This window comes from Aythya ferina (assembly GCF_964211825.1).
Source record: "Aythya ferina genome assembly, chromosome: 13".
In the NCBI taxonomy this organism is placed as follows: Eukaryota; Metazoa; Chordata; class Aves; order Anseriformes; family Anatidae; genus Aythya; species Aythya ferina.
Window position 1 is genome coordinate 18,634,792 of NC_140311.1, and position 26,113 is coordinate 18,660,904.

Sequence of the window (26,113 nt, forward strand, 5' to 3'; positions counted from 1 at the left end):
GCCGTGGCTGCCCTTCTTTAGCCTTTGGGGACGTGGCTACCCAGAGCCAGCTCCTGGCCCCCCATCCCAGTCCCCACCAGCTCTGCTGGGAACCGCATCAGGCGTGCATTAAAGTCGTGCTGCAGCGGCAGCTGGGGAGAATGAATTATGCATGGCCATTTTCAAGGGAGAGCAGGCAGAAAATAGGTTCGGTGCCTCTCCCCCTCTGTCCTCCCGTTTGCCAGGAAGGCTGAGCACAGCGCTTCGGCTGGCAAAATAGCTGTTTTGGTGGGTACTAACCCCAAAACCTCTGCCCTGCACTGACGGGAAGACTCACCATGGAGGATGCCCCATCAACTTTCCCTGTCAATGTAGGTCTTGGAAAACCAGAAGGCTTCTCCCTCCTGCTACAGACCCCAGCTCCAAAACTGTCCTTGTGCAATGGCACAATGGGTGAAAGCGGGGGTCCCTGCCTGCAGCTCCCCCCCACCACACCGGGCTGCAGGGAGGTGGAGACGCTGCCAGAGGCTGACATGAAAGAGCAGCCTTGAGGAGCTCAGGGAGGGATTTCCTCCCGAGGAGGGCTGGGAGGAGCCCTCACACTTCCCCTGACTCCCACACATGGGCCGGGCGCTGCCACCAGCAGGCCTGCTGCTCAGCGGGGACACGAAGGGGACGCCCCGAGTGGGGACAGCAGGGTTCCTGCAGGAACGGGGCTCCTGGCTCCCCGCGTCCCAGTGCGCTGCCCTGGCTGCCAGAGGTGTCCTCAGGGGGGCTGCAGCGAGCTCCCAGGGTGTCAAACCACTTCTCAGCAAGGTTTAAAAACAAAAAACATGCATTAAAAGCAGCAAAGAAACCATCAGAAAGGAGCAGGAAGGGAGAAAGTCCCAGGATGGGTGCGAGCAGGAGTGACCGGAGCTGTGGGGAAGTGAGGGAGAGGTGGATGGAGTGCAGGAGCAGAAGGCTCCTGTCCAGCCTCCCGCAGCCAGGAGGGACCACGGGTGACCGGTTGCTTCAGGTGACAGCGGTGACATCCTGGGTGTCAGGCTCCATCGTGCTGGGGGAGAAGGTGGAGGTACAGGGGGGTGATGGAGACAGGCGGGGATCAGTAGGGGCTGCATGGGGAGGAAGCAAGGCATTTACACGGGGTGCGGAGCAATACCTGGAAGAGCCCAAGAGGGAGCCCAAGAGGGAACCTCTTCCTCCCCCAGCAGCTCCCGTGCCTTCAGCACAGCCACGGGCACAGTTCCTTGTGGCAGCCGAGTGCCATGGGGCGAGGGTGGCCGGTGGCCAGTGGCCAGCCCGTCCCGCCTGCCGCCCGCCCAGGTGCTTCCTGACATCTGCTGGAGCTCGCGCTTCCCCTCCACCGGCCAGCCGGCCCCTCCTGTTGACTAAAACGTTGGCCTGACGGGGCCAGCTCCGAGCTGCCTAAATGTCGAACCCGAGGCCTCTGGTGAGGAGGAGCCGGCTGTGAGCTTGGCTTCGTCGTGGCTGTCAGGGGCTGAGCCATGGCACAGAGCCACGACCGCGCTGTCTGTGCCCACAGAGCATCAGTTCGGGGGTTCACTGGTTCGGGGTTTGGCCTCAAAGCTACCGTGAATTCTCAGAGAGATGCCAGGATTGTAAGCGATTGATTTCCCACTGTAGTATTGGCTGTGAGAGTCACCTCAATGCGGAGCAGCTCGGTAAGGTTTCCTGCTCTGCATGTGCCTTCCTTGCGGTGATTCATTGCAGGGACCGTGCCCTGTAGCGGTAGCGTTCACGTTAAAAAAGCGTGCTGCATTTAATAGGGCTTTTCTTATGCTAATTTTTAGGAGTAATTTGTTTAAACCTCCAACCTCTTGGGGGATTTCTGTGCTCCCAGAAAGCTGAAGCAATTTATCAGTATTTGAAACGTGCCGTGCAAGCTGTGCAACTGTGCAGGCTGAAATCAGAGGGCAGGAACAGAAGCTGAACATGCCCTGCAGCCTGAGCCAAATCCACACCAGACCCGACCACACTGGCAGGAGCTGCGGGCTAAATAGGAGGTGTTATTTGCCAGGAGGGATGTAGCAAGTGCATGGCTGGAAGCTCAGCTTACAATGCCCACGATGCAGACTGCAGGCTCAGCTGCCAGACTTTACACTGAACCCAGACAAATGCTCTGCACTGCAGGGGATATTTGCCTCGAGGAACAGAGCAGAAAGCTGGGATGTCAGCTCTTCAGCCTGCCACAGCAAGAGCTGTCACTTCTCATCCATCAGCATCTACACTGGTGGTCTTGGCTGGGAAACACCCGTAGGATTCTGCCAGTGCTGCCCACATACAAGCCACACTACACTCGAGCAGTACAACAGAGGTTTCTAGTAATAATGCATCTTTCCTGGGGAGTGTCTTGGCTCCTCTGCCTCAGATCACACCTCCTTGGGCACATCCTCAATGCAGTGCCAGAAGCCTACACGTACATTGGAAAGACAAAGAAATACATTTGGTTCTTTGTCTTGTGAGGGAAGACAGCTTCGTGTCAGGCTGATTGGTAAAGCTGCATCCGATGCAGCACCGCAGCGAGAGCAGCAGCACAAGGGCGACAGCTCCATTTCAGCAAGGGCCGACCAGCAGGGAGCGGGTCACTGGACAGTCCCTAATTACCCCAAACTCCAATGGACTTGGGGGATGACTGCCATCCCCCAAAGCTACCAGCTCAACTCTTCAAGCTGTACCCATGGGCAGTGTGTACTGGTACAAGAACACGTGCCAGCAAGTTTTCCTGGTGCTCTCTAGAGCCAACATGAAAACGGCAGACATCAGATTCATAACAGGAACGCTGCAGAGCTCTTCCACTCCCATTTCCCCTCAGAATAAACTACTGAAAAGATGATTAAAGAAGGAGAGGAACTGGGATAGGTTAAAACCAAACATCTCATGGCCTTTTGCTTCCTCTCTGCCAGGTAAGGGTATGCCCACGCAGCAGTGGGAGCACAGCAGCACACCGACCATGGCAGGATAGACCGCCCCTAAACATCTTGCTGCCCTTTGAGTCCCCTGGTGGGGCCGAGTGCCTCCATCACCACCCTTTTCTGCCCTCAGGCTGGCTTTTATCACCACGAAGGGCTTAGCCCTGACTCACTTCCTACAAAGCTCTGAAACTGCTGCTGTATCTGCCCATTGGAAATGTCAAGGGAAAGACAGATGGCTGTTATCTGAGCCTGATTTTCTCATTTGAAAGGTAAGTTGATGATGACATGGGTCCTGGCTTTAATTCCTGGCTAGATCCCTCTTGGAGTGGTTAACTCCTGGAAGCTCTCCAGGAAACTCACCCCACTGACTGCCCGCAGGTGTGGGGCTGGCAGAACAGGCCGGCTTCGTGCTGCACTGGAGGACCATCGCTTTAGCCTAGACAGACACCCCTAGCTCTCTCCTGTCCTCTGCCTTTGCTTTATTTTTCTTCTCACTAATAGGCTAGGATAGTTCACCATTTTTGTCATTGATTTATGTGTGCACATACACCCAGATCTGCGCACATTCCACGTTCAACAAAGCTTGAGAAAATGCGAGTTTTGCAGAACACTTTCCTGGAACAGGTGTCTTACGTTAAGCCAAACTAAATAAACATGGGCCGTGTAATGAAATAAACAACCCCAGAAGATAACACTCAATCAGCTTTTCACATAAACAGTACCTTTTCTTATTAAGGACCTGCTGTTTATTCTAGCAGCGATTGCTTCATCGACGTGAGACCAAGCGGCCAGCTCTTATTTCCGCCCAGCAGAAGCCAGCCCCCCAGTAACCTTCAGAGCAGGGTCTGCACCGCCTCAGGACCACGTGGAGCTGTAGGAGATGTTAAGTCCCACATCCCTTGCCACCCCAACGAGCCCCATGCTTCCTTTTGCCCCGAGCAATGCTATGGAAAACCCCAACCCCAAGCCAGCCCCAAGCCCCAAGATAGCACGATCCTACCTGTGCCATCTTCCAGATGCCCGAAGTTGCAGATCTGGCTGATGTTGTGCACCCAGATCTGCATCTCCTCCTCGGTTTTGGCCACCAGGTAGAAGGTGCGGTAGGTGGTTCTCACGATGAAGACAAAGTTGTTCTGAAACTCTTTCCTGATGAAGTTGGGCCCCGAGTGCTTCAGCACTTCGCACTCGTTGAGGTCGATGATGCGGATGGGCTTTTTGGAGTGGTTGTTCCTGTAGTACTCCAGCACATCGGGGTTCCCGCTCATGCGGCCTCGGCGCAGCACGAACCAGCGCTTCCTCCATGCCTGCGGGGTGCACAGACAGGGCCCGTCAGCCTCACGACACAACCAGCAGCACTTTTTGGCGTTAGGGCTTGTTAATAAACCTGTGGGAATGGGACTTGGACCCAAAGTGTTTGCTCTCAGCTTGCGTTTGGGGCAGGATGAGGAGAAGGGCTGTCACCTGGGGGAGCACAGGGAACACGGCTTCTCTCTCCTCTCGCTTAGCCTGCCAGCATGGTGCGATGGCTCTGATGCTTCACCTGCCTTTAGCTACAGCGGGTGAACCCAGAAGAGATTGTAACACGTTTTCCTTTCAGCTGGGACCACACCGTGTGCTGCAGCACGTGAGCTAACACCTGGCAGCACGCACCTCCTGCCCAAAGCAAGGCCTCCGGATGACCCGCACAGCTTCCCTGGCCAGGAAAAAAGCTGTTAATGAGCTGCCAGCTACTTCTGGAAGCCCAGAGCAAACCCTGAGGGAGCTGTAGTGCTAAGAAGTTAAGCGGGAACCTCCCCAGCGCTGCAGAACATCTGTTTACCCAGACACTGCTTCCAGGGACGCTGCAACCTGCACCAACCCCTGTCAGCACCGGCATCTCCTGGGCCCACATGGCTGAAGGCACGGGACCCACACAGGCTAAAACGAAGACTGAGATGCCGCATCACTTCGTTAAGCTGCACGCAAGTTTCTAGGAACAAAATAACATTTTCCGCTCCTCCAGCAGCTGCTGCAGTTCAGCAGCAGCACGAGAGCCCCTGCGCTGATTACAGCTGTCACCAGCACGCTTACTTCAAGGGCCAAGAGGAATCCACCCTGAGCTCTGCTCCACAGAGGAAAGCTGAAGCAAGGTGTCAGCAAACTCCTTGCAAATAGCGTTTGGATAAAACCAGCTCTGACGGCAGCCCCGTGGGGGCAAAGAGGCTTGCACAATGCCCAGGTACACAGTCACCATAGAGCCCCAGATGCTCTAATTGCCTTCATCAGTTAAAAGTTTAGCAATGAAACATCTAACAACCACCCCCTGCCTAAGCATTACGCAAGTGCTCACCGCAAAGCGACTCATCACAACGTGAACCTGGGCAATCGCTTGCACTTGGGTTCACCACAGTGCTCCTTTCACAGGGCGGCTGTCGGACTGACACCCAACCTGCTGGCCTTGGTGCAAAGTAACTGATGGCAGGATGCTGTCACTACATCGTACAAATCCTTACCGGGACACTTGGGGCTCAGTACAGGCACTACAGATTTCACCGACAGTTCCTGTGAGTACAGCAACAGTGAAAGCAACCAACAAAAAAATAGCAATCCTTTGTTAGGAGGTGTTTGATTTATTTTCCCCCCGCACTTAACAGAGGTTTCCTCACAGTGCAAAGCTTTTGCCTTTCCATACTCATCTGATATTTTATCTAGAGATGAATCTACTCAGCCTGGCAGTACCTTAATCTATTTTGAAAGCAATAGACTAGTCATAAATAACAAAGAGGGACCAGAGACTGCAGTACTTTAGAGGGAGCTCTTGCAAGGCTGACTAACACGCAGCAGCTGATGTAAAGGAGTGGCTCTCAAAGCAGGGCCGCATCAGGAACGGATGCAAAGCAGAGGTGAGGTGCCAAGTATTGCACAAAGAAAATTCAGGGTCACCTATACGACCTGTCAAGGTTTGAAAGTGATTTGGTCTCTGTTAGAAGCAGCTAGAGGCAACATCAGATCACTGAGATCTTGCAGAGAAGTTGGATTGTGTAGGAACCAAGGAAGAAAGTGACACACACACCCTCCCCAAATCAAATTAAAGCAAAAATGAAGCTTTTAATGGAGAAAACAGCTCCCTGAGTAGCAAATTTCAGTAGTAGAGCAGAGTCATCTTGCATTGCATAGCCCTGGACAGGGCCATGCCACCACCTGCAGCCCAAGCTCCACGCATGCCTGATGCACAGCCTGCTGGTGCACCAGGATTGGCAGCTCAGCTCCCCTAACGCACACACAGCCCAGGCAGCAAGAAGAGAAATGCCTCGGGAGGAATAAGCCAAAAAACATCTCCTTTGCCCTCCAGGGAAGCTGGCTGCTAAAGCAGCCAGCAGGAACCACCTGAGCTCCCCCAGGGCACTGCCACTGCCCTTAGGCTGCTGGGCCTGCAGCTTAAATTTGGCTCCTGATGGAGAGCGGGTGGAAATCACCCGCACAGGAGCACGGTGAGGGAGGAGGAGGTGGGTGTCTCTGGGTCAGGCTGGGCAGTACAGCATCTGTCCCCATTTCTTCAGCATTTTGACTTTAACGAGCCTAATGGGATCTGTGGGCTTCAGGAGAACCTGGGCAGCTGGTGAGAGGAGAGCAGAAACCCTCAGCTGTGCTTTGCAAGCTGGCACAAGCTCAGGAGCTGCCCCATGACCCTCCCTGCGGGCAGGCAGCCCCACCAGGCTTCTTGCAAGGAGAGCGGGAGGTGCCTGGTGCTGGTGGTCCACGATGGGAGAGGAGGAGGCACCGAGGCTGTGGGAAGCCCTGGTTATCACGCCCGGGCAGCCAGAGCACAGGGCTGGGTGGAAATAACGAAATCAGTGCAGGTGCAAGGGGGAGGTGATGGGGACTTTGGGACGATGGGAGGCTGAACCAGGGCTGCTATTGCACATGGGCGACTGCTGCACCGGGGGTGTTGGTGGCAACACCAGATAAAAAAGGCCACAAACAAACCAGTCGGGTGCTGAAAATGTAGCTGACTAGTAAACATGTTGGGAGCCTGCATGGGAAGGTTTTAGCCAGGGACTGTAACCGCTTACCTTCTGCCTGGGAGCATGTGTTGGGTTTTGTCTGTGAGAAGCAAACGCAGCATGTGAGATCTAAATAATTAACTGCAGCACACACAAGCTCCATGAGGTGAATTGGCCTGGAATAGGATTTATCCTGTGAGGTTTGATTTTTTTCTGCCGTTAATAACAAACCAGGGGATGGCCAAAAGACTTGACATTCTTTACCAGCTGAATTAATGCTCATGACTCCCCCGCGAGGATAATCTTCACCAGGCACAGTGAAGCCAAGGGGAAGCAGGACAAGGCGTGCCAGCTCCTCGCTCGCCTGGAGGCCCGGCAGCGTGCTGGCCGCTGTGGGGAGGCCCGGCAGGGAAAGGAGAGGCCGCGAGCTCAGTGCTGGGAGGAAGGGGAGCAGCGGGTGCCATAGCAGAGGGGCTGACCTGGGGCTGGGTGTTCCAGTGTGCGCCGTGCTCCTCCTTCGGCTGCCCGAGCCGCAGAGTGGTTTTGGGTACCGGCAGAGCCACAGGGCAATTGTCCTGCAGCTGTGCCGGCATTTGAGACCAAAGTTTTCGAAGAACCACTTTAAAACGTCTTATTTTAGGGGAAAAAAAAAAAAAAAAAAAAAAAAAAAGAAGAGGCAGAACTTTATAGCGTTTCCTATAAATGATTTCTAAGAGGAAGTTTGAATTCATACTGGGCAGCCCTGTGAGCAGCTGGTGTCTCGGCCTGTCGACAGCGCGGCGGTTCAGAGCTGCCAGCCGCAGGGCGATGCGCCAGGAGGGGGTCAGCTCCCACCTGCGTCCTCGTGCTCACAGAGCCCAAGGGTGCTGTAGGGAGCAGCTCAGCAGCTCATGCTTTGCAGGAGCAACGGACCAGCCCCTCGCAGGAGGGCTCCTGCCTCCTGCTCTCTGCCCACCTGGTTGTGCATTCAGGCTCGATTAACTCACTTGTGGAAATCAGAGAAGAAAAAGACCTCTTAAACCTTCCCCCAGCTGCAGTGATGGCTTTGCTGTCTCAGTCCTGGCTGTAGGGTTGCAGCTCCCATCGGCTCTGCATAATAAATCTCCTTAACGAGGCTGCCTGCGTGTCCCTTTTCTGGGGGACAGCGGAGCTCGCTGCCTATCACCCCTGGCTTTAGCACTCTGCCCGCCTTGTTTTGCCTCCCTTGCGCCCAGCTTCTCGTATTTTCTGCTCAGATCTCACAAACTTCAGCAGCGAGAGGCTGAAGAGGCTTACGGCTGGGAAAGAAAAGTCAATGAATCTTCTCCTGCCCTCGCAGCTCTGTTTTCTCAAGGGGAAAGGCTCTGAAGGACACCAGCATGCCCACAGCAAGCCGCGTTCAGCACAGCCTCGTACAGCTGCTCTGCACATCCCGCGCAGAGGACCACAGTACGATGATTTCGGGACGGGCTACTGTCTAACACCCTATTTCCATCTGCTAAGTCGTGAGTCACTGACTGAGTCACTTGTCTATCTGCCTGTGGTGGTTTCAGTATGAGTCTAAATGAATCTTATTTCAGGAAAGTCAGCATGAGCCTTCCTCGGAGGAGATGCAGGGGAAGGGGAAATACCTTCTTCTTTGCAAGGTGATATAGATACAAAGATTGACTAAAAATGCTACCCTAAAAATTTCCTGCACTCTATGTGCAGCAAAAGCTTTGTAATAAAGCATCTAAGGTGATGTCCTTTAGAACCAGGGAGCTTTCCTTTGTTTCTGCTTCTCACAAAAAGCAACCTGTGGTTTGTGTAGAAATAAATGACACACACTATGAAAAAAAAAAGAAAGAAAGAAAGAAAAAGACCCAGACTCAACTGTTGTCTGCTAACCTACACGCATTCCCACTGCCTGCTCCACATCCCAATCCATATTTATGGTGCTTTACATATACAAACATCTGCAACCAACTGAGTCACTGCTATTTAATAAACATGCAGATTCTTTGTAAAGCTAACGGGTCCATTTGGGCACAGCGGGTCAAAGTCATAGCAACCTAGAAACTTGGGAGGTTTAAGTTCTTAGAAACCTTGCAGGAGATAAGCAAATGAGTTCTGAAAGCAGAATTAAAAATGACACCACCAATAAATGCAACAAGTAATTCTCCCAGTGTGTCTGGCCACACATCCCTGGGATGAACAAGGCAGTGAAGATGGACTCAGGTGCTTTCAGGACGTGACAGAAATTTCTGTGCCTCCAGGTGGGATTGAACCTGAGCTGCCACCACTTCCAGCAGCCTGCCAGCCGTCCTGGTGGACCACTCATCACGAGAGGCTTGCAAAAGCCCCATGCGGAGGGATGCTGGCGCTGGACAGCCTGCTTTACCCCATGGCAGGCTGTTGGACCCTGTCCCACCAGCACGTCAAGGGGATGTGGCCTCATGCCTTCAGCATCCTTGTACTCTCCTTTCTTTTTCGTCTGTTTAAGGACAGTTCAGGGGAGACATACCAGCAACAGAAGACAGCCCCAAAACCATCAGGCAAAGGGCTTGGTTTGGAGCCATTGAAAGATCTCCTCCCAGCAACCCCCTCCTCACTGCTGGGGCACACGTTTTCCTTCCCAAGGGCAGGCACTGCGAAGCACGAATCCCTTCCCACTGCCCCCCAGCTGACACCTTCTGGCTGCTGCTACGTTTCTGCAGGCAGCTACGCTCCTTGACAGTGAAGACTTACAGGCAGGGCTCTTCACATGAGGATGTTTACAGCCTCACCAGCTAGCCAAGAGTTTTAGTTCCATATTCCCTCGCAGCATGCTTATGTGCAGTATCTCAAGTGACATTATTATTACCGTCCTGAACGCAGCTTGGATTTCTCCAGTGCTTTCTTTCCCCTGAAGTCCTGCAGCACTTGGCAGCTGGTACACGCCTGTTACACGCCACATATGCGGTGAGTGGTTCACCTGCCCCGGGGTACACCTGCTGCCGACACCGTGCCATGCTCCCCATGGCCAGGGTGCTCATGCCTTTGGCTTTGGCTGGTCTCTTCCATCCCAAATCCTCATTTCCCTGTGTGATGTGGCAGAGGAAAATGGGTAGAAACCCCCCGGTCTGGCTTGGTGCCACCCCTTTGTCAGCTACAAAATGAAAGCCCCACTTCTCAGGACTGTGCTTTTTGCAGAAATGAGTTAAAACCAGGGTGAAACCAACACACTGCTCAGGCTCTCCTGGATTTGACAACATAATTTCATTTTCTATCAGTGGGAAAGGGGCCACTGAAACCTCATGCAGCACGGCAGGGATCCTGACAGTTGCATGAAAACTACTTGTGTAAGACAGCCTGGAAACCTTTAGGGCTTTTCTGACTTGTCCACAATAAATTCTTTAACACCAACACAGTAATAAGATAAAATCTTGACTAGAGGTAAATTCCAAGTTCTTGGAAGCTTTCATCCAAAACTCTTGCATAATCCTAAAGGATTTTTAAAAGGCTCCATGCAGATCCTTGAGATCCCCCTAAAGCGAGGCTGCCTGCAGGTTGTTTGAGCAGCAGCTCTCAACCACGAAAGCTGGGTATCAGCATCTGCTGGATGGCCGAAGCTATTCAAGTCAAAGTAATTTGCAGTTATTTTTGGAAGCAAACACAGGAAAATGTATACACTAAAGGGACCGAAGTTTGGACAAATTTTGAGCAAATTCGCTAAACTAATAGCTTTTATGGAAGGACTCCAAACCTCCCCTGCTAAGGGAAGAAATCGAGTTGGGGCTAATCCCCTTCCTTGCAGCTCCCCAGCAAGATGTAAATACAGATGTGCGAAGTAGTTAAAGACCAGAAGGAACTGCAGGTTTCTCAAGCCTGAAGATTGCGCCCTGCCTCAGGCTATCTGGAGTCCCTCTCCTCTGTGTTACTGGGAACTGGCAGTTTTCTCAGTATTTTTACACCAACAGAACAAATTTTGCTGTTTCACCTTGTTAACTGAACATGTGGTGTGAGGTCAGCAACAGTCACGCAGCCTATCTATAACTGTCTGAGCTCACATGATGCTACGGCTCCGAAGAGAAGGAACATAAACAGGAAATTGGGCAAAGTGACTCTTTTAGTAGGGGACCACAACACCATTTTTTTTTCTTTTTCAGTAGCTAAACTTTTTAACAACACACTGCTGGATCTGATGAAGAAAAGCAGAGTAGCCAGCATGATCAGAAAAAAAAAAAAAAAAAAAGCCACAGATGTTTACGCTGTGACACTTCAGCCTGATGATAGCAATGTGCTCGATGCAGCGAAATGACCCCACTTTCTGGGTTGTGCTCAGAAGCTGGGCTCATCGCCCCGTGTGCAGGGAACGAGCTGGTATCAGACGCATCCCCCACAGCCACCGTGGGCCAAATCTCGGCCGTCTTTTTGTCCACCCGCGTCCAATTCCCTGCCGTAGGCTGCAAGCGCTTCGACCTTTGCACTTCATTTTCTCTCCTAAAATTGCCTGGAGAAAGGAAGTGTGCGGGAGGCAGGCAGCGGAGCGGGGAGGAGGTGCACATGCGTGGGAGGGCTTGTCTTGCAGAGCAGGCCAAGTGTGTTGAAAACAAGAACCAACCTTTCTGGACACATGTACGGAGATAGGAAGGAAAAAAGAGAGAGGCCCAATGTCACAACAGCAACCGCCACATGTCCAGAAGAGCTCGGGATCCAGGTGTGTGGAGGGGGCACTGGTTTCGGAGGGCTCGGCGTGCTCCCTGCTGTGCAGATACTGAAGATCTCTGCTGGGATCGATGTGCTGGCTCGCAAGCCGTCCCACGGGAGCCACCCGGCCTTCACGGTGACATTTAGACTCTATTGAAGTAAATGGCAAAGCTCCCACTTGCTTGGAGAAGGCCAGGTCCTCCTCTCGACAGGAAGCTCTGAGAAATGCAGAGATTCCCAAAAATGGAAACACATGCCGAAGGAATCATCTGAATCGAGAAAATCTGCCTTAGACAAATGAGCAGACTTTCTATCTACCGCATCAGACGATGAACTCACCCTTCACGGGTCTAGCCTGGGGTTTGTGGGTTACTCCCAGGCTGTCCTCAGCCCTGACTTTTCTCCAGCCAGACAGCGAGTGTCTTCTGGTGATCTCAGGCATGAGACCCCATTTTGGGGGGACACAGGCCCTCCCTGCCACTGGGTGCTACCTGCCCGGCCATTTCAGTAAATATCAGAATTGCAATTAAGAGTACACTAGGAGTGTGGGAAAGACAGACTGAAATATATGGTAAAATACTTTGAGTGAGCTCCCTTGAACTGGTCGGGATGGCTGCAGGTACACAGGTGGGGTGAGTGTGGCCACACCGAGCCCCACAGCACCGAAGGAGGCTGGAAGTGCTAAGTGGCTGCGTTCACACCCACCTGCTCATTTTGAAGTACAATATTAGAAAAGCAGCTGTGCTAAGGAGTTTACGCATCTATTTTGATTGTAGTTCTGCTGCTTTGGACTGCCTTTTCACCAATGCATTGGGTTGCTTTGCCTGTAAGTATCCTGCTAGGCAGTGGTACATTTTAAGAACCAGTTCTCCTTCTTCTTTAAAAGCTCTCCTAAATTAATCTTCTCTGCTTTACACTGCACAGGAGACTGAGCTGGTTTTTAGACGTTTTTAGAATTATACTTTCATTCTCCTTAGTTTGTGGAAAAGTGGTCATCACTCATACGGCTCCTAATATACAGCATCTCCTGCCCGTCATTTTTTATTTTAAAGTACATAAATGTTAGGAAAAATATAAACAACGCTCCCCATGCCAGGTTTTCTTTTGTTTGTTTAAGAATCCTCTCTGAGTTGCCAGAATTTTTCTGGAGTTTTTTTCAGAGTTTTTGCTGCTGCGTCCTGCATCTCATCCAAGGAAGCAGGGCTCTCAGGGCGACGCTTGAAGGGCTAACACCCCGCGAGCTCCGCTTCCCTCCGCACTTGAGGCGCATTTCACAAGCTCAGCTGGCTAAAGTCAGCTCGAGTATCCAAACACCCATCAAGTAAACTTCCCATGCTTCGGGGGCAGCCACACATTTCTTCACCCTGCCTGTGAAATTCTGCAGATCCGCGCAGTTTTTCTCACTGTGCTACTTCATGCCCTGCTGACTTCACACCAGCACCAGGGGCAAGGTGCTCCAGCAGAGATGGAGTGAGGAGCAGAGCTGGCGCCGCTCCCCGGCTGCATTGTTCATCCTCACACCTTTCTCTTCTGCCCTCCTAAAATGGGACATTCAAGCTGTGACCCACAGATTCATTAAGCTTTTCCAGTCCCTTGTTAATGCTGCAGCTTCTGCCATTGTCGTGAAGACATCTCTGTGCCCTCGGCTGGCATGCCTGGTGCAGCACTGCTATTTGTTTCCACCTCCTGAGCCTCACAGCCAGAAAACAGCATGGCAAAGCTAGCACCAACAGCGTGCTTAATGTTTATCTTAATTTGCATGACTTCTCAAACTTCCCTTGCTGGACCCACCGATGAAATCACAACATGTTCAGAAATATTAAATCATTTCCTCAACATCTGAATATAACGGGCTGCAAGAGGAAAACAATCGCATTTGGCACGTTGCGCGCTTTTGCCTCAACGTTCCGAATTCTGGAGCCCCTTCGTGTTGTGGATTTGCACTCGATCACAGCAGCACTGAAAACAACTGCATGCCATAATTCATTTCCTAGGAAATCCCCGGACTTGCCAAGTACTAGCCTTGCCTGGAAGCCTGTGGTTTGGGTGCCCGCAGCAGTGCCCAGCCCAGGCGATGAGTTCAGGATGCCCCAAACCAGCCGCTTACCCCTGGCCCGAGGGCAGCGGGTCGGTGCCCTTCAGCTGTGTGCCTGCCCTAGCAGTGGCTGCTGTCCCGCTCTCTTTGCAGTGTGGAAAGGCAAAATTCAACGTGGCACTAAACCGACAGGGCCCAAACCTCCCTGCTCCAGCCTCCAGAGGATGGGCCGGCTTTCCTGAGCAGGTGCCTTCCCTTTGGGGTTACATTCGGCCAGTTGTCAGTATTTTGTAACGCAGACTCTTTGCGAGTGCAGCAGGAGTAAAAATCTCTGCCAAACTCCGCAAAGAGTGGAAACGGTTTGGGAGTAAAAACAGATTTCAGAAACAAAAGTTCAGCTTGATCTATTGGGAACAACGTGCAATTAATGTACTCAGCAATATCTCAAACATGAGCAATGTGGGAGAAGGGTAATAGCTCCCTTTCCATCATTTTTCAGCCTGTCAGAGCACTGATCTATTAAAACACCAAAAGCCAGAGCCTGACCAAATGGAAAAAGGTAAACTCGGTGGCAGGCAGTGGTGGTGTGCAGCTTACCCAGATCATCTCCTTTAAACCATAAAACTGTCGCCGAGAATGTGCTCGTGGGATGGTGAAATAGGATCAATGTTACTGTTACAAAAGTGAGGACAATGAGCCAGCTGGGTTTTTCCACAGTCATTTTCAAAACGGCAGCATTTATTTCTGCTTTTCTGAAACTTCTCTCTCTCTTCTCCTCCCTTCCCTATCTCTTTCTCGTGGGTTTTGCACGCCGAGCTACACCCAGAAGATGAGGTCACCGGGCAGCACTCGGGATAAGGATGCTTTCTGCTTGGGTGCTGCTAGCACTGTCCCGCTGGGTGCCCTGGAGGCACGGGGGACAAGGAAGCATTGAGCCTGGAGGATGCCCCTGCCACTGCAGCAGGGAGAGGTGCCTTGGCACGCCCTGTGAGCCAGTCACAGATGGTCTCAGATGATCACAGAGGGTGAGGTTGCCACCAGCACTGTCAGGAATGTGTCTTCTTTCCCCCTGCCCCCAAAATGGGGCACCTGAAGCACACCTGAGCGTGGCCTCACCATCTTCGCTTTCCTCTGATGGGAAAGCTTTGTCACTGGTCTTATTACTGATCTTAAAGCCGTTCCCTTCTATTGAACCCAGCCCAAAATTCATAAATCCTCAAAACCAAAGGAGCACAGTCCACTGTACAGTCTGCAGCGCTTGCATGTGCTTCAGAAGGAAGTGAATGTAAGCGTGGCTGCTGCTGCTGCTAATGTGACACTGTCAACCTGAAGTGCAAAACAGGAGCTGAAGTGAAATTCAGCCTAGCTTGGAGTTCCTCTGCTAATTTTTTAAATCGCAGAACCTCATTTTCATTTTTAAAGTGCTTTTTGTTGCTTCTAACCCCATGGGAGAGATCCATGAAGAAAGGGAAACCAACGGCAGCAATGCTGAGGCAGCCCCATACATTGAGATCTGCTCAAAGGACGCAGCAGCTGCACAAACCTCCCAGTGCAGTGCTCTGAGGACATCACCAGATCCTGCTCAGCCGAGCGGAGAGCAGAGCCCATCTGCCCTGCACAGCCTGGCCTCTCCCACTCCTCCAAACAGCAGTGCTCCTGCTGCAAAATGGTTAAATTACTGATGGTCCGTGCCCAACCCTTTGCTGTGAGCTTGCTTCCAAGAGCGCAGACCCTTGACAGTCTGTGCTGTGGCAGTGACAAAGAAACCACCGCTCAGAGCATTCGTCTGAGGGAGGGTGTGGAGGCAGACTCACCACAAAGAGACCGTATGAAAAGGCCTTTGCTTGGGGCTGATCCCACTGTGTGCAGGCTATTCGAGAAAAACAAACATGACTTTCCCTGCTGCTGCCCTCACTTAAATTGGGTGCTCTTGAGCCGTGTGGAGTCTTTCAGCCCTTTTTGTAAGGGCTCAGCACCCCGGGGAGAGGATGTGAGCCAGTGTGGGCAGGAGTGGAGCTGTGGGAGCTTTCAGCCAGTGACCAAAGTGTGCCTCGGCCCATCGCTCTGCATGTGGACACTGCAAGTCTCAAAGCACCTCTGTTGTGGCAGGCCGTGTTTGTATCAGATAACTGAACAGTGACAGCAGGTAGCAGCGTGAGGAGGGATGAGGGCTGTGTTTAAACGGGTGGTTCAGGGGTTCATGTCCTAGCAGCAGAGCAGGAGAAGGTGATGGCGAGAGGTTTCACAAGAGGAGCTAAAGCAAGAGCTTGGGGGATAGCAGGGGAGCCCCAACTGGCAAGAAACTTGGACGGGCAGGAATGGGAGGAGCAGGAAAGCTGAAGGACAAACATAAAATGAATGGACTCATCGGCAGGGATGGAAAACCTGGGCGAGGAACTGCTGGGTCCCCAGCCAGGAGCCGCAGGGCCGGTGGCAGTGCCCTGCCTGGCTGGTGTTGGGGGTTCCTTCTCACTAGGGCCAAGCAGAAAGGAAAGCAACGTGACAGGAGGGAAGGGGACATTCCTGAAGTCCTGGGAGGACAGCAGGGAATGACGAGAGACGTCCCCACGTCCCTGTTGTGTGCCTGTGGCCACAGCACAGCCTGCCCGGGCCTGGGCGCCTCAGGACACCACAGCCGCTGCTGAAGAATGGCCCCGAGCCCCAGACACCTCCTGTTTTGCTAGCACGCTGCAAGGGGAGGGCTGGAGCTAATCAGGACTTGTGCTAATTACGCTGCCGATCGCCAGCAGAGGACAGGGAGGTGGCTGGGAGCCAGCAGCGGGGCGGGTGGGCCCGGAGCTGTGTGAGCTCCCCAGGACGCCACCTCCCTGTCCCCAGCCAGGCCTCCCCTCCTGTGGGCCCAGGCCGGCCATGACCGAGCCCCCCAGCGCCCCTCACGCCTCAGCCCTGCCCCACGGGGACGCGGCTTGCTCCGGCTGCTGGCACCGCTACAGCCTGGTGTTTTTTGACCTTTTACTCTTCCAGAGATAGAAATGGGATTTGTCTGAGGCTTGGAATAACTTCCTGCGATTGTGCTGCGGAGGGCTAGTCTGACTTGCTAGATAGCTGTGTCTGTCGGGCTGGCGTAGGAACGGAGAAAGCCTCGGCCCTGCGGCTGGGCTGAAGACAGATTTAAAAGATCCCAAAGACACTGTATGTGCCCCAGAGAAAAATAAGCTGGCAGCACTGTGTGTTGCCTGTGGTGGGGCAGCGGGGCCTGGGCAGCCACTGGCAACCCCTTGAGCAAATGTTATCCTACAGGGATGGTTGTTCCTCGGGTGGTAACTCACAGATCCTCCCTGGATCACTAAGGCACGTGTGTTTGCACATGTGGGAATGTAGATAATGGCCTGAGAATCGATCCTTTGGGATGCTGAGAGCAGAATGTTGCTGTGCAAGCCTGCCCTCCTCCTCCAGCTTTCCCCCAGCTGTCCGTGCGGCTGGGGCCGAGGCTGAGGCTGAGGGCTGCTCTGCTCTGCTCTCAGTGCACCTTTAGCAGCTGCGTGCATCTTTTCCTTACATCCCTGCCTGACTTTAACAGTGGCATTGCCAGGTCTGATGTTTTCAGCAGAGCAGTTTGGCTGAGGAGGCGAAGTCTCATCACCTGTGCTGGGCTGGTGGCTCTGGCACCAGTGGGGGGTATCCGGAGGGAGGCTGGACCATGAAGGAAGCTAATGCCTTCAGTCTGGTAAACCCGTGCATCCTCAGGAATCTAAAAGACTAAGTGGAAGCCTTGTACCGTACACCTTAATGGTCTTCATCCATCATTCTGTTGTACTAGATAAAAATACGAAACCCAAAACAGTTGGTTTCTGACCCAAGGAGTTTACAGTCACAGCACTGCAGCTTGTAATGGCATTTGCAAGAGCTCTGCTGCTCCCAGGTAAACAAGGGCTAGCCAGCTCCAGCTTGAGCCCTAGGAAAAGACTGTAGGTAAGAGTTCAGCGCCTGAGCTGCCATCACTGTCCTATTCCCACGCTGTGCCATTGCTGGGAAAGGCAGGGCCAAACCTTGATAGCCTCTTGTTGTTTGGCTGAGCTGCCGAGAACTCCCAGGGAATTAAGGAAATGTGTACTTTAAACGAAGTCTTTTCAAAGCCAGCTTTTCGTTGTTTCTTGTATTTTGCTCATCAGTAGGCAAAATCACCGTGAACAAGTCATGTGTGGTAGTATTTTCCTGCGTGACTCACCCGGCAGGCTGGCTGCTTCTGCCTCCCTGAAATTTGGAGTAGGAACGATCTTTGCCTTTTACTGATATTCCTTTGAACAAGTGAGCATACTGTCACCAGGTGGGCTGAATCCTGGGCTGAAAAAGGCAGGTTAGCACTCCCCTGGCCATCAGTCTCCAAGTAGAGCTAGCTGGGGATGCCTCATGCAGGCTACCCAAGCTGCCAGTCCTGTCTGCTCCCCTGTGGGCTCTGCAGGTATTTGCTGCCAGGGTCTCCCTGCCTGGGTCAAGGGCTCTCCCTGTGCCTGCAGCTGGAGGTTGTGTTTGTGCCTTCCCCGCTGCAAGCATGTCTTGCAGAGGATAAATTGGCTTACCGAGCAAAAGCAAATCTATCCCAAAGCCACGTCATGTTTGTTTTCAAAGTAAGCACTAAAACGTCCAGCATACTTAGCACTTCCATGCATGGACGCCCGTCACAGGTTTTCAGCTTCAAGGGAATTCAGGAGCGTTAGTGATATGTGTCAGCGTAGATTTATGGCATGATTTTGTAATATGGCTCTGAGCTGCAGCGCACAGCAGTTCTCTTAAACAGCCAAAGGAAGCGGTTCTTGACTCCTCTGTTTCACAGCCTGCACTCCAGTTCTGACTCCGATGTCTCTTCCACTTACTGCTTTCTAAACAGGCAGTGTCAAAGAAACTGAAATTTTGTATGCAAATTGGTTTGAAGACAAAGAAAAGAAGTGCAACCAAAGAGGAGGGGGTGATTTAATGCATAAAAACAACCCAGCTCATCTGCTTATTAACTTCACATAAATAAGTAATTTTAAATGCTTTAAGAAGTTTTTTAAAATGCTTTTGTGCATTTTTACTGAATTCCGATTTCATTCAAGTGCAGCTTGTTTCAAATCATATAAAATAATCCCTGCTGAGGGAGTAAAGCTTTGCACAATGCTACCTCTTTAATATCAAAATGATAACACAAAAAGTGTGAGTAATTGTATACTAAGCTACACAAATGCTGAGATAGTCATGGACAGGTACAGAATATCCTTGTTAGTGAGAGTAAGTGCCACATTCATTCTAAAAACTACATTTAGTGGTAAATCATTAGAGAGCAACTAATGAAAGCATATCTCAATGAAAAAAAATAAATAAAAGTACCTATGGAGAAAATGGCATTAACAAATGTTAGTTTAATTCAAAGATTTTGACCCTCTCATTTAAATCCGGATTGAAATCTGCAATGCCACTGGTCAACATCAACTAAGGCTCTATATAGGGAAACGTTCTCAAGGGGATTAGAGTAGTTTAGGGAAGTATTGTGAGGCGAGCAGTTGAAAATAAAAATAAAACTACTACTGCTAACAGTCTGAAAATCAGAGGCTAAAGCCCGTGATGCATGGTGGTGCATACTGTCCTCTTTTTCTTCCCTCTGTCACTAATGCGAAAAACACAGCGAGGGATTGTCACAGCGTGGAGCATCTAGTCACCTGCAGCTTGAAAGGTATCTGAGGGTTGAGTAATTAGTCCTCATCACACCTTAACTCTCAAAATTTGACCACTGCTTTTGCTTCTCGGAAGTCAGAAACCACCGTATATCTCTATATACATACATACTTGTAGGTACCATATATCCACATATACATGAGAACAATGCATTTTGACAGATTCTTTTGACTTTCTCATATGCGTGGGTTTTTTCCTCCCGCCCTGTTAGCAGACACTGAGCTGGTGACTGCAGACACACCTTGCACTGTATTTAAGGGCCAATATGCAATAAAGCCTGATACTGCTTTTATCCTGAAAGGACCAGCCCATCGCATGTATGTAATAGTTCACACTTCGGTAAGCACGTGTGAAGTAGTCCGGCAATGCGGCGTCTGTCTAGGTATAATGTCACTCAGTGTGTAGGTGTGAGAGCTCTCACCAGACCTACACCAACCACAGATCCCCCAAATAGAAAACACTAATAAAGATTCAAAACACTGCAGCTCACTCTCTATAGACTCAGGCTAATTCTCTACTAAACTGGTAAAACAAAGCCCCAGAACAGAGAGTCTGTTCCTCATGCTTCCTTCAGACATCAGCTCCCTTTCTGTACAGTTTTGCTGCTCGTCACAAAGCATCCTAGGATTTGTTATTGTTTTCCATCCAAAGCTCTCAGTCCTTGGACACAAACCCAGACAGGCATCCCACAGCATGGCACTTGTGTGATCCTTTGGCATCAGGAGAACTTTCAGGGTAACAGGCAAATGTGGTGTCAGCAAAAATGTTAGGTTGTCCTGAATTCCAGCACGTGTTCCAATGAAGTTCCTCGAAGTCTCTGCAGAAACTGGCCTGCAGTTTGGCAACAGAGCTGAGAGCTCCCCTTCCCATTCCTGAAGACACACATCTCACACTTCGCAATTTGCTTTTGCCACTTGACCTAGTTCCAGGCTTGGCCACAGAGCAGGAAGCTGTGCCCCTGCTACTGTATCTTCACAACAGCAAAACTCAACACGATCTGCTCCATCTGCAGAGCGCACAAAGCAGCGATCGTGTCAGGAGCTCTAAGCAGAAGTGTGAAGCTCACAGTCGCTGTTTTTGCTAACTGGATCCCACAAAGCGTGATGTGAGATAAGGGCGCTTTGAATACAGAGCAAACAAACAAACGCCCTACAGCATTTTGGTCCTGCAGCTTCAGGATGGTTAGTACCAGTAGAAAGGTCGTACCTCTCTCCTAAGTCCAAAAGGATAAATGCACTATTTAACCTCCCAAATTCAACTTGACAGAAACTCTTTCCTTGCAGCCTGGTTCCCGAATGTACCAAAAAAGCCAAACCATTTATAACCAAATCACTTGCTTTCGCAGTTTAGATCCAGAAGCTCCTAGGGCATGCACTTTGCAGCAAGCTCAGAACAGTCTTTTGACCTCAGTTAAACTAAAATGCTTTGAGGAATTGAGCCCACACTCATTTGGGCTGTAGTCCAAGTTCTCCCTGCCATTTTCTACCTGGAGCCTGAACAGTGCCTGGCAAGATGAAGTGAGAACCCTGACACCAACCAACCGCCAAGCTCCCATTTAACCACCTCCTCACTTTGAAGACAGTAAAGGTTTTCTTCCCCAAAAATGCAATCTTACAGTATTCATTTAAAACATAGATGTTGTGCATGGGGTCGTGAAACTGAGAGGACACTTCCACTTCTCGTGCAAAAGCCAGCAGAATGCACCATGGAGATGCAAGTAAGCACCATACATGAATGTGTGTGAGCCATGTGGGAATCCTCCTGAGTGCTGAACATTGGATGCTCCATAATTCTGAGTTGCCAGTGGGCTGTGCAAAACCTCTCCCTGCCCGGCAGCTGCCTGGAAGACATCTCCCCAGTGCTCTGCAGTGAGCACCAGGCGGGGTTTGCCTCTGCAGGCCTTGCAATGGTCTCCTCGTTTGCTCTGGCTGAATGGGATCCTGGGGTACGGGAGCTTGGACTGGATAAATAGAAGAGCTGTTTGTGCTCTGAGTAAGGAAGTTTAAATCTGACCTGCAATAAGGCTGCATAGAGGAAGGGCTTTCTCCACTGCTGTGCTCAGAGCAATCTCTTTTGTCTCAAAGGCCACTGTGACTATGACTCACACAGCCATCAGGCTATTAACACTTTTATTCCAACTAGTTATTTCTGGCTTTCAGCAGTCAGAATACCTAGAGCCCAGAGTGCTTCCAGTGTAACTATAGAAATTACAGCAACAAACAACAACAGTTGGGCCCATGGGTCAGCTGAAGCCAAACTGTGAATCATACTCTTGTTTTTTACCTATAGTTATGAAGAGGAATTTAAGCCCCGATAACAAGGCAGTAGTACACCTTGTAGCCACTATCTCCTAGCAGCCATCTTCTAGCTCAACACCTTCAGCAGGTCGATCTGTGCGCAGGTGCCGTCAGATGCTCGCTCCATCCATGGGAGATGCTGCCCACAGAGCCCCTGCACAGCTGCCTTGAAACAACGGGCAACCCCTACCAGAATATCATTGGACATGCTTTGTAAATCCATTTGAGGTTAATGAAGGTTGTAAATTCATCCTTCTTCATCTGTATACCCACAATCCCTATGTTTCAGAGAGCTCCTTATAGGGCTTTGCGCTGCTCTTATGGGAAAGATCCCATTCAAGCTCTAGACCACCTCTCCCCTCCCTGCCCTCCCATGCCCACAGCAGCAGTCAGTTTGCTGTCAGCTGGGTCAGCAGTTCGAAGGGGCAGGCTCTTCTAAAAGAAGCAGAAAGCTGTCAATTTACTTTGGGCCTCAAAACCACTACCTTTTGTTTTTAACCAAAATGCATTTCCATATGCAAGCCCCTGCCTTGCACTGCTGCTTTGGCACAATGGATTTCTTCAACTCCTCCCTCTCTAAGAGTCAAAATTTACCATAGATTTTGATTTTTTAAAGGTTTTACAAAGAAAGAGAGCTCAGTAACCAAATACTTCCCGAGAATGCAAAGCAAAGGCTGAAGTGCAATGTGAGAAACCAGATCAATCACAAATGAAGAACAAAGTGGTTTGAACTTCAGCATGTTTAACACCTATTTCCATAAAGGGCTGATCTAATCTGTGGAGACCTCTCAAAGTGCCAAGAATACCTAATGACTCTGAATATAAAGAATAATATATATTGTAAGCAAAGAGAATGGCCATCAGGCCTTTATTTGTGTTTCTGGTTTATTTGTTCTCTATAAAAACCCTCCATCAAACCTTCCAGCAGAGCAATGATCGAGAAAGTACAGGAGCAAAGCTAACGCACTGAGAGTTCCCAATTCACTACAGCCACGTGTCTCATCCTAACTGACAAGTCTAAACTAAACTCAATCCAAAAGCTCAAAATTGACAAAAATAAACTGATATATTAAAGAGGAAAAGGAAAAAGTTAGTTTTTTTCTTCTGCATTTCATTAAAATGTGCCAATGCAAAATGCTGTCTACAGACTGGGAGCCAAGTTGCAAGGAAGAGAGAAATTCTGTCCTGCAAAGGCTGAGATAATTCCTGCACGTGGTGTCCCAGAAGGGTGGCCCTGCTGAGAATACAGGGTTTTTTATGGCATTGCCCGCGTTGTCTGGGTGTTGCACACAGCAACAGTGCCGAGAGCAGCGTGTCAGAAGGACAGGACGGTTGTAAAACAACGGACGTTGGCAGGGGAATTCAGGGATGGGCACCACGTCTGAGACCTTTGCAGCTTTTTGTTGGGGATTAGCTGACATTTTGAATAACAAATCTTCTTGTTCTGCAGGGCAAGGCAAGGTTCATCCTCGGTCTTTGCTGATTGCTGTCCTTGCCAGGGCAGGGATACCGCAGGAGCCCTCTTTCAAGGAGAAAACCAGAGCAGTGAAATCCCTTCCTTGGATCCCTCCTCCCCCAGCAACTCAGAAGACTGCGTGTTTTTGAGTAAAAATGGAGCCATAGTCACAAGCACTAGCAGCTACAAAAGACATCTGAAAGCAGTGGTTGTACACAGAAAGCAGTAACTGCTTTCCATTTTTAGACTTCATGGCTTATTTGTTTAAACCACGAGGAGACATTTGCATGCTACCCATTTCTGGTCAGATATGAACAAATAAAATAGAAATAAACGCAGTTCAAAGAACAGAGTGTGCAAACTTCTGAGGTTAATTTTAACTCATGAAACACTTCAGCAAAGGTCCGTCACTTGTATTTACTTTTTTCTAAGAGGTAAGGAGTATTATCAAAATTGACTTTTGAAAGAGGTGGAAAGAAACAACAGAACCCCAACTATTATCTTTTCTTATTTTAAACTGCATCCTACACTTCACTCAAATTTAGATCTGAACGCGGGATTACTCCTACTCTTCTCCTCGCTTCTGACTCTTTCTTACCGTGTTTTTCAGAGAAGCAGTTTGTAAATGTGACTTGTTAGGATGCAGCGTACAAGTAATGTGAGTTAAATGAACCAGGTTGAGTGTTGCAAATGCAGTTCCTAAAATCTCCAGACTAAACTACTCAATTCAAATAAAACCAGCTGGGAGGTAGAGAACCCCCTGGTGAGAACGAAGACCTGTGTTACCAAAGCGTGCAATGCTAAATCAGCCCAAAGTAAGCGGACTCTGAAATAGAAATTCATATAAGTTTTTCAGCCAAGCAGTAAATGTAGCTGCAACATGGATGCTGGCCATTTGGAGGATAACGATGTGGTGCTGAGGGATTTAGGAGGCTTTTAAAGGACAGGCGAAGAGATACGGTAAGAGTCGAGGATATATGTGAACTTGTGAGAAAATTTAATGATTGATCTGATCCTGCTGTGGATAGAAAAGCCTTCCCTAAGCAGAAAATATTTTTAAATTGTTTATAAGGCTCAGGAAGAATCATATGGTGATGCTGTCTTCTCTGGTGCCTTAAAAGCCATTGCAAAATCCTAGGGAGCTGCTTCCCAGGAGTTCCCCAAGGGAATTGTCTCTTCTACTCTCAGCAAGATCTGGTTCAGAGGGAAAACCAGGGAGGGAGAAAACAGCATCGCACTGGAAGGCTATGAACGGCACCCTGGCCTTGGGGAAAATGGGAGAACTCCTTATCTGATCTCAACAAGTTACGAGAGCAATTAGACACATAAAAAAAAAGAAACACATACTGTGCAAGACAAAGGTAAACAATACATCGTAGTATCTCAAGCTATGGAATTATTCTGATAACTACTCTTTCCAGAGAGCTGATGGATTCACCTTGAGTCACAGAGGAAAACTGAAAAAGCTTCCAAAGAAGCCAAGGAAGATTTTAACAACACGAATCCTTGCACAGCAAGGATTTGACTGGGGGCATTTCAAAGACTGCAACAGGCAGAAAAGCCCCGGCCACTTTCTGGTTTTGTGCCCACCACCAGCTGCCAGTTGTGGTTTCTGATGGTCTTAGTCTATGCCAGGTACAACACAAAGAATTTTGCTCCGCCTTTGATCCTTCCCGAGCTGCAATGTTTGCTCAGCTGGCTTCCAAGAGGTCTTAAAGAAAAAACAACCTTACTAATTTTTATGGTGTTCCTATCTGCTCCTTGGGTTAGATGAAACGGTCCTCTCCTCGTGCCCCCAGTTAATGTTCATATCAACAAAAGGCTGGGTGCTGCCAATTTTCGTTCACCCTATCTTTGATGTACTGTTTTACTTTTTGTTGTGGGAACAAACCACCGTTAAAGAGCTGACATGGGAAACAAAATGGACTGAGAAACTTAAACAACTCATACAATCTTACAGCTCTTACAATGCAGCCTGGAAGCATGAGGATATTTTTACCTGTATTACTAAAAGGGCACCTCTAAACAAGTAGTGCAGAAAAGTAATGACGCCGTCTTCTTCTGCAGTTTCTGGTCTGCTTTGCAAAAATTTATTTTCTCACTTCTGAAAGCTGGAAATGTGCCCTCCAATAATGTATTCATACGGTGTAATCAGGCACAGAATCTGACCCAGCTTAGCTGAGGCCTGATTTCCAGCTCTGTGGTTTCTACCTCTCAGACTATTTACTATTTGCTTACCAGTAATTACCACAACCAGCTCATGCATTGAAATCTACTACAGAAAAAAGTTCCTAGTTGTTTTTTTAAACTTGAAGAAGAATTCATTTTAAGGCTGACATGAATGGTGAATTTCCATGAATCAGGTGATAAAACCATTTGCAAATTTCTTTCTTGTCTGCTAGGCCAGCCATTGTTGGCTTCTGTCTGAAATGCCCTGGCCAACAATTCTTTTCTGTCCATGAAGAATTTTTTTTTCTTTTTTTCTTTCTATTTTTTGCTTAACACACCCTATGCCCAAAGGGACGAATGCTTGGAAGTGTTTACATTTTTTATTCGTTTCTTGGAAATTATGAGCCACAGATAAAAGAGAATACTTCTGCAACAATAATGAGGCACTTACAGAGCTTCTGGTATTGCTGATTGTTTGAATTCATTTTTTAAACCCATCACATTATGTTCATATTCTATCCTATGACAGTGTTAATACTTAAAGGAAGTTGAGCCTTACAGCACATATAGTGTGCTATTGTTATATTATTGCACTACTGCTGCCAGGAAGTTAGCTCCACGCTCCTTTATTTTATTTTCCCTGTAAATCATTATGTATATGTCAATATACATATTGACATGTATTTTATATATGGAGTTTTAAGGAATTTGGGGTACTGAGTACTCACTGCACTTGCAGCCAGGGGAGCACACAGCAGCGAGGCGCATCCCCATTGGCAGCCAACCACCAGATCCACCGACAGTTGCTGTCAGTGATTTGGGATAGCTGAGGATCTTCACCAAGCTTCTGGCTTGGTCCTTGGCTAATTAATGGTTTGATACCGTGAAACTAAGAGTTTTCCCAAAGACACTGTATTCAGTAAAACGCAGTTACGAAC

The 26,113-nt window shown here is 49.7% G+C and overlaps 1 protein-coding gene across 3 annotated transcripts in view; it reads right to left on the bottom strand.

Annotated features, from left to right (window-relative positions):
• The window catches only part of GAB3 (GRB2 associated binding protein 3), a 56,664-nt gene that overhangs the window by 15,625 nt on the left and 14,926 nt on the right, over nt 1–26,113 (bottom strand). For all 3 annotated transcript variants that reach the window (XM_084534162.1, XM_084534163.1, XM_084534161.1), the window contains exon 2: nt 3,916–4,219. In XM_084534162.1, the coding sequence (XP_084390288.1) occupies nt 3,916–4,219 (304 nt within the window). The remainder of the gene's footprint in view (nt 1–3,915; nt 4,220–26,113) is intronic.